The sequence below is a fragment of the Danio aesculapii genome, chromosome 14 (genome assembly GCF_903798145.1).
Source record: "Danio aesculapii chromosome 14, fDanAes4.1, whole genome shotgun sequence".
In the NCBI taxonomy this organism is placed as follows: Eukaryota; Metazoa; Chordata; class Actinopteri; order Cypriniformes; family Danionidae; genus Danio; species Danio aesculapii.
This window is the reverse complement of record NC_079448.1, coordinates 50,344,190-50,360,778: the sequence shown is the minus strand read 5'-3', so window position 1 is coordinate 50,360,778 and position 16,589 is coordinate 50,344,190. Positions and strand designations below refer to the sequence as shown.

The 16,589-nt window shown below is 36.9% G+C and overlaps 1 protein-coding gene across 1 annotated transcript in view; it reads left to right on the top strand.

Annotated features, from left to right (window-relative positions):
- Nucleotides 1–14,353: 14,353 nt before the first annotated feature.
- Nucleotides 14,354–16,589, top strand: part of rxfp1 (relaxin family peptide receptor 1) — a 155,469-nt gene continuing 153,233 nt past the window's right edge. Inside the window, exon 1 of the mRNA XM_056472208.1 lies at nucleotides 14,354–14,504. Within this exon, the coding sequence (XP_056328183.1) occupies nucleotides 14,462–14,504 (43 nt within the window). The 5' untranslated portion in view covers nucleotides 14,354–14,461. The remainder of the gene's footprint in view (nucleotides 14,505–16,589) is intronic.

Sequence of the window (16,589 nt, the reverse complement as noted above, 5' to 3'; positions counted from 1 at the left end):
TACAAAAAAGTGCACACAGCGGCCTCTCGTGGATTCGCGCAAACAAAAACTGCAAAAATATGTACCTCCCAGGATGTATTTTACGATCTCCAGAAATGTCCATGGGACTATGTTTTCAGAATGAGCCTGGGCTGGTTTAAATCACTCGCTTCTGTCCTCAATCTGGCAACCTCCGCTTGCGTTTGTTTTGAACCAGGAGTGCAATATCACTGGGTGTCACACTTACATACTGCACCTTTAAAGTGCTATATTGTCGGGTTGGTGTTGTATATTACGCTACAGAATCCTTGTAATATTCTTTTCTGTTACTTTACAGACTTATTTTTCTTTATATTTCTTGTCCATTTTAAACTACTAAAATATCAATAAAAGTCACTTTGTTAAACTGTAGAGTTGAATTTTCAACATCAAAAGTCGACAGAGCAGAGATCAACATCCCATAATGCAATTCACAACCGTAAATAAACAGAAAACACTTTTAAAGCTTTTAATCAACTGATATATTTTACAATGCAGTTTCTGTCCTAATCTACTTCATGTACCTATGAAGTTTGATCTTGTAGCAGAATGCAAAGTAATCTTCAGACTAGTTAGACCTAAAAGGGGTTCTCTTGGTTTAAATTTAATGTAAAAAGTGATTTAAAGTCTAAACCTGACTGTACCTGATCTATCTTTCATTTAAAAACAAAGTGAAGTTCATTTTGATTGAGGATGTCCTGGAGCCTGCACTGCAGTGGTATGATTGTATAATATATCTTTCTCAAATGACTTTCTTCACAGTGTCACACTAAAAGAGTGGAAAGTCTTTGCAGGGCATTAATGCTATAATAGTTGTACTTCTGAGTAATTTATAAAATGCATAGTAAGCAGGTTATGCTTTATTGTATCAAAAGGACTAACCCATGAGAATTTTACACTTGCATTGAAACAATATACATATAACAGGCACTTTAGAGAAAAAATACACTGATTTAGGACCTCTAGCTCTGAATTAGTCATAGCAATACATTTAGAAAACACTGTAATGTTGTTTAGATCTGAATGATTCATATATCTTACAACTGGATTCAGAAGACATGCTGTGTGTATCATCATTACAGTTCAAGGTTTGTAAGATATATTGTATTGTATTATATTATATTATATTATATTATATTATATTATATTATATTATATTATATTATATTATATTATATTATTATATTATATTATATTATATTATATTATATTATATTATATTATATTATTATATTATACTATATTATATTATACTGTATTATATTATATTATATTATATTATATTATATTATATTATTATATTATATTATACTATATTATATTATACTATATTATATTATACTGTATTATATTATATTATATTGTATTGTATTGTATTATATTGTATTATACTATATTGTATTGTATTATATTATATTATATTGTATTATATTATATTATATTATATTATATTATATTATATTATATTATTCATTTTCCTTTGGCTTATTGTCTCTATTTCAGAGGTCGCCACAGCAGAATGAACCGCCAACTATTCCAGCATATGTTTTATGCAGCAGGTACCCTTCCTGCCCAACACAGTACTGGGGAAACCATACACACTCATTCGCACTCATAAACTAGGCCAATTTAGTTTATTCAAATCACCTATAACGCATGTGTTTGGACTGTGGGGAAAACTGGAGTACCCTGAAGAAACCCACACCAACACGGGGAGAACATGCAAACTCCACACAGAAATGCCAACTGGCTCCAAGCAATCAGCAACCAGTCACTGTGCTGCTATTATATTATATTATATTATATTATATTATATTATATTATATTATATTATATTATATTATATTATAAATTGTAATTATTCACTGTTCTAATGTACTTTTGATCAAATAATATAAATTCATTTATTCAGAATGGCAGAGTTGCATATTTATGTTGAAACCATGATGCATTAAAAATCAAAGAATGAAGAAGAGAAGGTTCAAAAGAATATTTATTTGAGGTAGAAAACCTTACATATGTGCCTTAGCTGTCTCCTTTGATCACTTTAATGCAGTCCTGCTGAATCAAAGTATTAAGTTTAGTCTTATAATCCTTGGTAATTTATTCTAAAATATGTTTTTCTCAACTTTGACTTTTTGTTTGGTTGTTTTACTCAGAACTGCAACAGGAGGCTTTCTTACATATTGTGCATCTCTTTGTTTTTATTGTTTAAAATATATGACAGGATTATTTGATATCTTAAAGGGCACCTATTTTACCCCTTTTACAAGATGTAAGATGAGCCTTTGGTGTCTCCAGAATGTGTCTAATGCTTAAAATAGCCATCAGATCATTTATTATAGCCTCAAGAATCTGGCCATTTTGGTGTCTGAGTACAGTGTAGCTGTTTTTGTAGCCTGTGGCTTTAAATGCAAATGAGCTGCTTGTCCCCGTTCCCATTCTCCCACCGTTCCCACGTGCATGTCTGCTTCTCCTGTGTTACATCAGATAAACAGCAGTCAGTAGTTATGTTTCCATCCATGAATGCGAATTTAATTTATGTGCAAAACAGGAATATTGCATAAAAGGCATGCGAATAAAGCAGCGTTTCCATCCAACGAGTCAAAGAGAACAAAATCGTCACTTTCTAATTAATTGGTGCCAAATTTCAAAATTAAAAATGGAATTTACTGCGGTAGGAGAAGCTGCGTGAATCTTTTCTTCAATTATTAAAGGACTTTCACATCAGAAGACGATGCCGACACAATGAACTCGCGTGTTTGAAAGTGTCGGACATGGCGAACAGACACTCTTGACAGTTCTGGAGGTAATTAATAATATATTAACACATACTGAGATGGTTAAGGCATTTTAGAATGGCCGTTTGTCCATTTACACACATTTTTGTCATTACATCATCTCTCTCAACAACATAATCACAGGACTTTTTTTAATGCGCATACTGAAATTTGTTCGGTAAAAATGTTTCCATCATAGTTTATGCGCCTCTTTTCTTATCGAATAAAAAGTTTATCCTACTTAGTTATGCGCATATGTTTTTATGAACATTTAAAAAATTTATGCACATTTTGGCATTTCCATCGACCATTTTTTTAATGTGCAAATCCAAAATGCGCATAAAAATAGATGGATGGAAACATAGCTACTGATAGAGACAGACATGGATGAAGCTGAAATACAGCTAGTATTTAATACCTTAGTCAAAAATTCATTAGTCAAAAATACCTAGTAAGTTTATTCCATGTATTCGTGATGGAGTTTATTCGAGCCTTTCTGAAACGATGAATCACACACAAATGCTGTTTGCAGCACACACACACACACACATATTAGCGTTTACTGACACCATGTGGCCGTGGTAATTATAGCAGTTAAGAATTACAGTGATTTTACTGTCTTTATTACAAACATGCTCTGTTTTAAAAATGTTTTAAACTTATAAAACCCACAGGGAGTTTGAACAGATATTTTAATCTCAGTTTCTTTGCTAATAAATGTTCTGTGGATATGTGTATGCATGTTATTATAGAAACATGGCGCCTGTCAATCAATCAATCAGTGGGCGGGGAAAACTGCACTCCCACATCTGGTTGCGCTGGGCCTCAAAATCACTGGGATTTGGGTCCTATTTTAATGTCAGGATATTTTAAAAAAGAGACTTATTGTGTTTATATCACTCCCAATATGACAGTGGACACCTACTCACAGTTCTGTCCAAACAGCTTACAAAAAAAGTTGATGTTCACCATAGGTGCCCTTTAAGTAAATGAGAGTATTTTGTGTTTTCCACTGTGGTCCATAATTAGAGAACCTAATATATAGATTTCAAGTGATTATTTAGTCCAGTTCAACACTGGATTGTGCACAAAGTGTGTATTTAAGCTTGGTTTTTATGAGTTTGTGTTTTCATTTATTCATGCAGTCACCACAGACACGGATCTAACAGTGAAATCATCGGAAATGGTAATAAAGCCTCTTTCAATTACACACAAGCTGGAGCTTATAATTGAAACAAGAGTCTTTTATTCACCTTTTGGTCTAATGAAGACTAATGGATCTGACAGAAAGGGGGAAAACGGAGAGGAGGTGCAGATGGTCAGGAACAAGGCATTCTGGGAAAACAAATCTGCTGGTGATGTGTTGTTACAAGGAGGACGCATTTATGTCACAGAGCAACCATCGATAATTGAATAGAAATTGTGTGGGAATGATTATTTCAGTAATTTGCTTCCTCATAATTGCGTTTCCATTTAATGCGTCTGAAATCAATCGCCTTAAACATATTTTCATTTCTCCGGCTCTCCGAGAAAGCACAGCAGTGATGACGCTCCTCTGGAAATATTCATCCTTCCTTGAGATTAGCTGCCCTGGAAAATCAGCTCTCCGCTCTTGCATTTGTGAGAGTTTAAATGGGGTCGGTGTTGAACTGCCATCGACAGATAGATTGAATTCAGCCTTTTCGGTTTACTCAGAAAAGCTCAATTCGGAGATGAAGTAAATGAGCTGTCGAGATTGTCAGAGATTGGTCAGGTGCCACTCCAGGAGCTCAAATCACTGCTGTGAGATCCAGATATCAGCTGCTGTAATGAGAAGAAGGCTGTCTTATGAATCGCTCGGAGTATCTGGGTCATGGGAGAAAGAGAGGTTAAAGAAACTCACTGTTAATTTATCTAAGCTGGTAACTGTAAAAAATAAGCTATTGATCTAGATCAATACAGTATGTTTTCCTGCTCTCATCCTTATTATGTAAGTTTGAACAAACTATCAGAAAATGGAGCAAAAGATTTGTTTTGATTACTAGAGAGCACATTATTTACCCATGTTTAATATTCAACCTAGGCTCATTAAAGATATTCAATTAAATCCAATGTATTTATTTTTATATCGCTTTTACAATGTAGATTGTGTCAAAGCAGCAAATAGTAAATTGGAACAGTCCAGTTTTTATAGTTGAAGCTGAGTTTAGTTCAGTTCAGTATGGTTTTTTCACTGCTGAAAGTCCAAACACTGAAGAACCAAGCCAAACCAACCAAGCCAGTGGCGAGAGCGGCGAGGAAAAAAACTCCACCAATTGATGAAAGTAAAGAAAAGAAAAACCTCAAGAGAAACCAGGCTCTGTTGGGCATGACCATTTTTCCTCTGGGCAGACTTCTTGTGTAGAGTTGCAGTCTATCGTAGAGAAGCTGCAGGTGTGAGTAGGTCACCGGCGGGTGTTTAGGCTGATCAATGCGGAGACTTGTGTGTCACTGGGGTCTTTCAGGAATTTGTCACACGTTCTCCGTTCCTTCATGACCACCACAGCAACAGCTCAAGATACAGCCTGGTCCAGAATTATGGATACCTTGGCATCATTTCTTTACAGGTCTAGGATGGCATCAATGGTGCTGCATAATCTCTAGAGGCCTCAGGATGAGTATCCCCAGGTTGAAATAAAGAAAATAATTAGTGTAGCTGCTGTTCATAGTGTATTTAAACTAGATGTGTTCTGGGCTAAATTCTCAAATACGAAACTGGTTCAAATACGAAACTGGAACACATTTTCTTATGTGCCTTTTTTTTGCAAATACATTGCTGTATATATTTTTGACAATCTCAAATATGATACTAGTGCACATTTTCTCATATGAAGAGAAGCTGCAGGTCTGCATAAGAAGTCTCCGGCCCCTAGACTGCAGCTCTGCACAAGACGTTTGGCCATAGGAGAAATGGTCTTGCTCAACTGAGCTGGTTTCTCTCAAGGTTTTTTAATTCTTCACTTTCGCCAATTGGTGAAGTTTTTTCCTCATCGCTGTCGCCACTGGGATCTGTAGAGCTGCGCATCAATGGATTTGCTCTTCAGTGTTTGGCCTCTCAGCAGTGATTATTAAAATCCACTAGAGGGCATCATGTACATTTTTGACAATCTCAGACTGGGGTGCCACTGGGATGGGGGTTGGGATCGCGGACAATCCCATCAAGGACGCTAGTTGGGCACCCTAATATTAGTTCTGGGGGCCTCAAAAGTGTGTGGGCCCTTAGGGTGTACTCACACTAGGCTATCCGAACTGCACCCAGGCCTGTTTGATCCCCATCCTGGTTCGTTTCACAAGTGTGAGTGCTCCGATTTGGGCCCAGTCGCGTTTCAGATGGTTGGCCATGTCCCGGTTGGAATGGGTGTGCCAGAGTGCAGTTCGGTTGGACTTGGTAGTGAGTGCAAAACTTGCTTGAGCGCAAAACTGAAGATGCAATGTCACTATTAGGTGACTGTTTTTATATTAATTTATTAATCATTCTTACTTTTTAATGAATGCAAAGTGTCACAGTTTATCATAGATACAAACCCCTCTCTGCACATCAGCTGCACCTTCAGCAAACCTCCTAATACGTGCAACACAAGGACTTTCAAGAAAATTTTTGAGCATCAAGAGTGGAGGAGCTATTCATCAAAAGAGTTGACTGTGTGTCACTACGTCCCAAATGACTTAAAATAATACAAAACAATATAATTAAAACAATGTCCGTTAAATTAACTTCTCTTCTGTTTATTTAAGCATGCTCAAATCTCATTCACACTACGAGCAACTCGCAGTGGCAAATCGACAAGCAACGCAGAAACCGTCAAGCAACGCAGAAAAGTTGAGAATCCTTCAACTTTATGCTAATGAAGAGCAACTTTCTTGAGCGACAGCCAATAGGAGCACCAGTAGAGCTCACGTGATCCTCTCTCAGCTTGCTTAGAGGCTGGTTGTATTTATGCTGTATATACCTACACTGACCTGCGTTTGCAGCAGGTCACCACCCAGAGCGACAGACATCTACAAAGTCGCTGTTAGTGTGAATGAGGTATCATGCTCGGAAGGTAAAATAACAGTGTGAGTGCAGGCCGAGGAAATGGGGAGGGACAATCGCGCCTGAGCACGGTTCAAGACAACCATGAATAGTGTTTATGCATAGTTAAAGTCACCCAAAATTACAGGAAACTCTTACGAGAAAGCACTTCGGGTAAACACCTTATTTATATTATTGTCTATTAAGGCAAATAGCTAGATTACAGATGTCCATGTTAGCGCAGTCAGTAGTGTCTTCTAAGTTAGTGAAAGATCCAGAAGGGCATCCTGCTGATTTGATTCAGAAGGGCACTTTTTTGTCAGACGGCTCACCGGTTTTACTTTCATTCACCGTCATTCATTTTAAAAAGCACCCGCTCCATTTTATTTGTATATGTTTTGCTCGAACGCATTAACTCTACAGGTGCCTGATAGGTAGATGTGGAGCTAACATTAATCAGATTCACACTAGTGAACGCATAAAAATCATCATCATAATTAACTTGAGTCCATGCCCCCTTATAGGTGCTGGCCCCACAGTTTGCATTACTCCTGCATTCTCTGTGGCAGGTTTTCTTATACATGCCATTTCTTGTGAATCCATCAGAGACCGCTGTGTACATTTTGCACATGATTTAACACAGCTTTTTGGTTTCATTTTACCTACTTTCTGGAACCGCATCCCAAGTCTGATGCCATACATTGTGAGCTACCAAACAAACCAGTCCTAGAAAAAAAACTGAGAAATAGACGTCCATACAGTGGTAAGCATTGTGCGGTACCACTTCGTAGTGTTTGTTTTACATACAAAATGCAGATATTTCTTATTCTCAAAAATGTAGCCCTGAGCACATTCCCAATGAGCCTGTGTCGGCAATATTTAGTAAAAGGCCAGAAATCAAAGTGCACAATAAATTGACTTATGTCATGTCATTTTCATCCGCTTATCCGAGGCCGAATCGCGGTGGCAGCAGTCTTAGGAGAAAACCCCTGACTCCCCAGACACTTCCTCCAGCTCCTCTGGGGGGATCCCGAGGCATTCCCAGGCCAGCCGAGAGACATAGTCCCTCCAGTGTGTCCTGGGTCTTCCCCGAGGCCTCCTCCCAGTGGGACATGCCTGGAACACCTCCCTAGGTAGGTGTCCTGGAGGCATCCGAAACAGATGGCCGAGCCACCTCAGCTGACTTTTCTCGATGTGGGAGGAGCAGCGGCTCTACTCCGAGCTCCTCCTGGGTGACTGAGCTCCTCACCCTGTCTATAAGGGTGCACCCTGCCACCCTGCGAAGGTAACTCATTTCGGCCGCTTGTATCCAAGTTCTTGTCCTTTCGGTCATGACCCAAAGCTCATGACCATAGGTGAGAGTAGGAACATAGATTGACCAGTAAATCGAGAGCTTTGCCTTTCGGCTCAGCTCCTTCTTTACCACACCGGACCGGTACATCAACCGCATTACTGCTCCCGCTGCACCGATCCGCCTGTCAATCTCACGCTCCATCCTTTCCTCACTCGTAAACAAAACCCCAAGATACTTAAACTCCTCCACCTGGGGTAAGGACTGTTCTCCAACCTAGAGATGGCAAATCACCTTTTTCCGGTGCCTCGGACTTGGAGGTGCTGATTCCCATCCCAGCCGTGTCACACTTGGCATGTTCGATGAAACCAACAGAACAACATCGTCTGCAAATAACAGAGATGAACAAATTAACAACACAGTTTGTAGATCAAGCATCATAACACTTTTTAGTTTATGGTCTTCATTGGCTGCTCTAAACAATGTTTACATTTGACAACCAAACCTGTAGATGTATTTGAGACTGAAAGAATTTGGTTTGTGTTGTACACTTGTTTTTATTCATTCATTCATTTATTTTCTTTTCGGCTTAGTCTCTTTATTGATATGTTTTACGCAGCGGATGCCCTTCCAGCTGAAACCCATCTCTGGGAAACATCTACACACACTCATTCACACTCATACACTACGGACAATTTAGTTTACCCAATTCACCTGTACCGCATGTCTTTGGACTGTGGGGGAAACCAGAGCACCCGGAGGAAACCCACACGAACGTGGTGAGAACATGCAAACTCCACACAGAAACACCAACTGACCCAGCCAATGCTCGAACCAGCGACCTTCTTGCTGTGAGGCAATAGCACTACCTACTGCGTCACTGCGTCACCTACACTTGTTTTATGTACTGCAAAAGTAAAGATTTATGTAAGGACTTTGCTGTTTCCAAAGCATAAAATTGTGCTAGAATTAATAAAACCAACATCATTGTAATACTATCCGTATTACAAGTGCAGAGGAAGAGATGAAATTCAGATATGTTAATAAGCATTTGGTTTTAAATTAATTGACCAATAACAACAGAGTGGAAAACAGACATCTGACCAATCAGAGCAGAGCAGGCTCTTGGAAAGGGCGGGGTTTAGAAAAAATATTTTGAACCAGCCATTTCACACACTATCAGATAAACGCTGATGAAAATTAAAGTGTTTTATTGTTATTTGTAATGTAGTGTTTTGTAGAAGTCTTTGCAATGATATTTTTGAAATTAACATAAATATTAATTTTGCAACCATATTCAATATATTAATAAAAAGTTTGACTCGAAGATGAGCAGCTTTGATATAATTGCAGTAAAAATATCTTATACAGATATGGAAGTAGGATCTTTTGGAAAATTAAAAAGGTTGAAAAGCACTGTCCTAAAGCTTCAGCCTGTACTTTTCTCTTTTATTGGCATTATTATAATACACTTTACATTGCTTAGAAGCGCAGCAGTTTTGTATTTATTTCCAGGGCATCCATCTGTGGCTTTAACCCAGTTTTCTTTGATCGCCACTGTCTGGCATGATAATAGGACAGTTTCCCCACTGAGCTGCTGACCCAGAACCAGAGTTTGACTGTGTGAAGGTTAAGTTCTGTCTGTTGCACAAGGACAAGCTGCTGTATTGTCCCTTCAGCCCAGTTCTTGAAGGAAATGTCATGCAGATGTGGGTGAACTGGGCAACGCTGAAAGGACTAATCGAGTGTGGGGAGTCATGATTGTCCTGTCGAAAGATCAACCTGACCTCTTGACTCTGAGGCTCAGCACTGTCAAAGACTGAGGGTAAGTACACTATGATGGTGTCCAGAACTGAAAGTGCTGCAATCTGCATGCCAGACCATTAGTTGGTGTTGTCACTTTGTAATGAAAACACTGTGTGCACTTAAGGCTGATTTATACTTCTGTATTGAGTGATCTGTGTGACCCATGGTGCCTGCCTTGCATGTAGTTGTGCATTTATACTTCTGCACGCTATTTCTGTTGCTCTGCAATAACAGTTCTGAAACGCTAGCTGGCAGTAGGTTATGTTATGTTTCTCTGTGTAGAGCTCCTTCGCTGGTGTTTTGGTTTTTCTGAACACTACCTTAATGTACAAGTAGCTAAAACTCGCTCATTCAGAGGCGGGAACCTGCGGACATGTAGAAGGCCTGTCCAGATTTATTTTCCCAGGACAGTCTTTATTCATTCCTGATTCTGTTGTTAAAGAAATTAATCAATTATTAATACATTTTTGCTGGAAAAACAAACATCACTATCTCAAAAATTGAGTATTAACCGAGAAGAAATCGGTTTTGAGATATTAAATTATATAGTTATGAACAATATATTCAAAAATACTTGGATGAAAAAATGTGCAATTGATCAAGATTCATTTAGTTTTTTTTATTCCACATAGTATCTTTAAGAAAGTTTCTTTTGACTTTTTCATCATCAAAATTACCAGTAAAATGATCTAAATTTCATGAGCAAGCACTCTCGTCTTGGAAACTTTGCTTTGTGCATAATCTTTCTACTCACAGAATGAAAATTTGGAATAACGAATTGATTACTGTTAAAGCAAAGAGTTTATATTTGTAGAAATGGTTGGAACATGGGTTGGTAAATGTAAATGATTTATTTATTATTATTATTATTTTTAGAATATGCAAGAAGTACACAAAATGGGAACACATACAAAGAAAACAAAACAACAAAAACATGAAAAATGTTTGCGTGTATGTATGTGTGTGCGTGTGTGTGTGTGTGTGTGTGTGTACATGTAAAGGTAACTAGGTGGAAGGTCAGAGTACATACACAAGTGATTTATTTGATTCATCTTTAAGGATTCATATGAGTCATTTTTATCCAAGTTCAATTTCCTGTTAAATTGAAAGAATTTTCAACAGTGGTCAAAGCTATCCTCTCGGACTTGTTAATTTAATGTACAGTCATTTGATCTATTATAAGACAGAAAATAAAGAATGTAATATCCTGATAAATAGTAAAAAAAATATTTGACAAAAAAAAATTACTAACAAAGACACAAGGCAAGTGTTTAATGATGAAAATAGAGTTATTCCAAGAGGGACATTTTATTGGAATTCTTTATTATTCATTCATTCATTCATTCAATTTCTTGTCGGCTTAGTGCCTTTATTAATCCGGGGTCGCCACAGCAGAATGAACCGCCAACTTATCCAGCACACGAACGCAGGGAGAACATGCAAACTCCACACAGAAACGCCAACTGACAGCTAAGGCTCAAACCAGCGACCTTCTTGCTGTGAGGTGACAGCACTACCTACTGCGCCACTGCGTCGCCGGAATTCTTTATTATGGGAGGTTACTTGGAGAAAAGCATGGATGCTACCATACAAATTTTGCATTTCAAATAAAGTAAGAGAAATGAATGTAAAGATTTTACATAAAATATACCCAACCAACGTGTTACTTTCTAAATTTTCAGACATTGAGAAAGAGTGTTCATTTTGTAAAAACAGAGAGGCATCCTTGTCACTTATTTGTTGATTGCCAGAGTGTGAAATTATTTTGGAAAGAAATTATAATTATTTTGAAAATGGTGATAATTAACAATTTTGTTAATTTTATTATTTTAAATGTTAAATTCTTTATCCACAAATGTAGACTTTAAAAATCCCCTCCTTTATACAAGATTTTTGTCAACGAACGTATAATGAAGTCTCTCAAAGCTGTAAATAAATGGAAAAGCTCTGTCTATTGTAAGCTATTAGGAATCTGTTTTGGCGTCTTGTGAATGTCTTCCACTGGTTTTTGTTTTGGTTTGTGTTTTTTTTATTTGTAATTTTTATTTGTTATTTATTTGTTTATAATTTATTTGTTTATTTGTATTTTAATTATCTTTCCTGTTTTTGCTGTATTTGTAAATTACTAATACACAATAAAAACAACAGTTTCCATCTAGTGCTACTTCACGGGACTCGACACTTTAAACACTCGCTCCTATGGGTTCGCACGGCTCTCTGTCCCGCCCACACTGGTCACAGCTACCAAGCCGACCAATCACAGAGTTTGCGCTACACATCGTTGCGATGTGTATTTAAGACTAATTTACGCTTCTGCGTCAAGCACACATATATGTTCCGGCACAACCTTTGCACAGTCGCATAGCCATCGTCATGGCTAACGCCGATGCTGCCGCGCACTTCTCAAAATCTTTATCTACACATCACAACCATGTGTAAAAAAAACACAAGGATGTTTAGCACAAGCTCTGTGATTGGTCGGCTTGCTAGCTGTGTGGAGTGTAGGCGGTGCTGAGAGTCGCAAGCCCGATAGAGAAAATGTTTACTAGTGTCGAGTCCCGAGATGGAAACTTGTTTTGTGTTCACCTTATGATTAAAAATGTTGCATGTCCCCCAGCTACTTGTACATTAAGTCCCCCAGTTCCCACCTCTGAATGAGCGAGTTTGAGCCACTTGTACATTTAGGTAGCATTCAGAAAAAACAAAACATCTGTTAAGAAACTCGACACAGAGGAACATAAAAATCTACTGCCAGCTAGTGTTTCAGAGGTGTAATTGCAGAGCAACAGAAACAGCATGCAGAAGTATAAATGCACGACTACACGCAATGCAGGTGCCATGGGTTATGGCGATCACTAGAAGCAGAAATATAAACCAGCCTTTACATATTTTGACAGGTATGCATCTGCCACGGCAAGGGTTGGACGGCCACGCGAAGGCTGCGCCAGTGCATACGCGTGCGCTTGACGTAGAAATATAAATCAGCCTATACACTCCTGTTGTCCAGCACTGCTTTTTGGTTGTCAAGTGGTTGTGCATAACTGTAGACTGAACATGCATATGCATGATGTCACAAATTAGCTTTTTATTTTTTTAAAGGGATACTTCCCCCACCCCCCTCCAAAAAAAAAAGAAATGTTTGTCATTTACTTGCCCCTAACTTGTTTGAAACCTATTTGAGTTTCTCTTGTTGAACACAAAAGAGGATGCTTTGAAGAATGCTGGAAATACTTATTTTCTCCTAGTGTGGAAGCTTATGGGTGACAGCAGTCAGCATTCTTCAAAATATCTTATTTTGCATTTAACAGAAAAAAACTAAAAGGTTTAATACCACATGATGAAGAATGTGTGTGTGTGTGTGTGTGTGTGTGTGTGTGTGTGTGTGTGTGTGTGTGTGTGTGTGTGTGTGTGTGAACTTTAATTGGACAGAAATTATTATTATTTTCAAAAACTTGCACTTGAAACCTGCATTGTGTTTACAAAGGCCACAAGAACGCCATTGTTGTGTATAAAAATGGACTTCCATAGTATTTTTTCCCTATTATGGAGTATGGTGACCGCTACTATTCATTCATTCATTCCTTCATTCATTCATTCCTTTCCTTCGGCTTAGTCCCTTTATTTATCAGGGGTCGCCACAGCAGAATGAACCGCTCAACAGCTACCAGCAGTCTTCAAAATATCCTCTTTTGCATTTAACAGAAAACAATAAATATTCGACAAAGAAATCATGTTATTGTTTTAAAAAACCTGCACTTGAAACCTGCATTTGCGCAAAAGACACCAAAAGCTCATTCTTGTGTTTAAGAATAGCCAAAATTATGCATTAAATTAACCAGACAACGTATTAAAATAATTAAAACTAAAATAATAAGAATATACATCTCAATTTTAGCTACTTTTTAGCTACCTTTTTGCCTTAATTTAAAATACTTTATTTTTGTAAAGTGGCCTACTGAGAATCGTCGATCCAGAGCAACACTGAACAAAATGATTCATTAGATTTACTGATTTCTTTTGAGGTAAGTGGTTGCAAATATGGGCTGAATTTAAACAAACAAAATTAAGTTGAACATTGTGAAATGTAATTTCTTTGTTAAAATTCAGCCAATTTAAATTGTTTGCAAACACTTACCTCAAAGGAAATCACTAAATCCAATGAATTATTTTTCCAGTGAGCTTACAAAAGCAGTGGAGGTAAAAAAGAAATGAGGCACTGAAAAGAAGTTGACGTGTCTCAAAGATCGCCTTTAAATGCTTTATCGTTTTCGCTACCAACCCAGCTCTATTAAGCCTAACCCCAGCACCCGTCCTTGGATTTGAGTGTTGTAGTTGATTTCACAGTCCCTCCCCCAGGTGTCTGTGCGCGCGCATCTCCACAGGAGCGCGCGCATCTCAGCGGTACAGTCAGACTGGCCAAATCACGCATTCACACACACTCAACTTTTTCCTTCTTAGAGGAAGCTGCCAACAAGGAACTACGAGACTCTATCCGTGTTTTACTAGTGCAGGATTTCACATCGTCAGTCGCTTGTCATGCAAGTTCACATCGCCAGCATCCTGATGTGCGGAGCCTCCGGTGAGTTACTCTTTCACCTGCTGTTTTCTTCATTCATTTACCAGAGAAAGCACTGCGCTCTGATATCAATAATAATAACCTTTTGAGTTTCAGACTTGAAAATGACATATAGTTTGTTAAGATTACTTAAGATTTAAACAAAGATATATTAAGTATGTGACTGTGTGTACTGATATATCGACTGTAACGACGCACCGGTAAACAGTGACGGTTCAGGGACTAAACAAAAGACTAAGTAGTATTAAATAATTGTGCCACACAAATGCTTTACTCTTCAAACACAGAGATCCGAAAAATAGTTTTAAGACGTATCAATGGAAATGGATGCATTCATTGCCGATATTAATCTCTATATTTGTGCTGTGACTTTCAAGGTGTCGACTTTTTCTGTTAGTCATTTAAGTCGCTGAGGCTCATTCTCGTCTGATGTACGTTTTGTAGACTAAAATTCAATGTCGTCAGAACACAAAATCACAGCAATAATTTGTGATACGTATCTACTTTTATAAGACATCGTCATTTGTACGTAATTGCGGGAAGCTTCTGGTGTTCTTGATTTGCTTTCAATTACTATTATTTTTCTGTTCGAAAACGGATCGATATCGCTTGATATTGACATTCTTATTGCAAACTGGTTGTCATTACATTGCTTTAATTTTTTTTTATTTTATATAGGCTATAGGCCAAGTTATTTTGATTCAGCAGCAATTGTTTGAATGCACCTGGGATGCATCAGATACAGCAGTTACTGTAGGCAGCTTACTACGTTTTGAAATACTGCCCATGTTTTCTGTCTGTGCGTGTTTGTGTATGCACATTTCATCTAGGGGAGAGTGGGGACAGTTGCAACACGTTTTGCATTTCCTTCAGTTTTACAGAGACCGTTTTTGTGGAAACCCAAATTTTTAATATGATAAACATACATCTACACCTATATATATATATATATATATATATATATATATATATATATATATATATATATATATATATATATATATATATATATATATATATATATTTTTTTTTTTTTTTTTAAGAAAATGATTTTGTTCATCAAGGTGGCATTTATTAAATGTAAAAAAGTTACTACAGTCTTTATTGCTTTTATTACTATTACTATTAATAATAATAATATTAATAATAAAAATAATAATAATTAATTTTAGATTGATTTCTGAATGATCATGTGACTGAAGACTGGAGTAATGATGCTGAAAATTCATCTTTAAAATCACTGGAATAAATTATTAAATTAAATTATTAAATTAAATCTACTTTTGAAAATTTTAGAGTGCAATAACATTTCACTTTTTTACTATGTGTACTATCTTTTTGATTTAATAAATGCAGCCTTGGTGAGCAGGATACACTTATTTTAAAACATGTAAAAATCCTACTGACCCTACACTTTGGACCGGTAGTATGAATACAGACTATTAAAAGGACAAGCAACAACCAATTATCAGGCCTGAAAAAACTAAACGAAAATATTTTTTACTGAAGATATAGACTGAACCTTTACTACACTTCTTTGAACTTTGAAATAAATTAATTAATCAAATAATTTGTTTTTTTTTTTCTAATTAAATTACATCGAAACTGTGATAATTATACATTGTTAATATGGCCAGCTTTTAAATTAATTTAGTCTCAACCCTGATTAAACTGCCTGACGTGTCTCAAAGATCATCATTATTTGCTTTATCATATGTGCTACAAACCCAGCTCTATTAACCCCCCAGGTTGGAATTTATTATTATTTTGTTTGGTAAACAGACTAAATGTCAATTGGTTTAATTGTTAAATGTGTTAAGTTGGCCATATAAATACAGACTATTAAAAGAACAAGCAACAACCAAATATCAGGCCTTAAAAAATCTGAACAAAAATATTTTTTACTGAAAAGTTATACTGAAGCTTTACTAAGTGAAGTTTATTTATAAACTAATTTTGAGCAGAGCATATGAATATGATTGAACACAGCTGGTCCTGCATTAACTAACGCATGATTCACCAATCAGATGATTCCTAACTCACTATAAATAACCAGAGTTTCTTACTACAGTTATCTTCGCCTTGAAG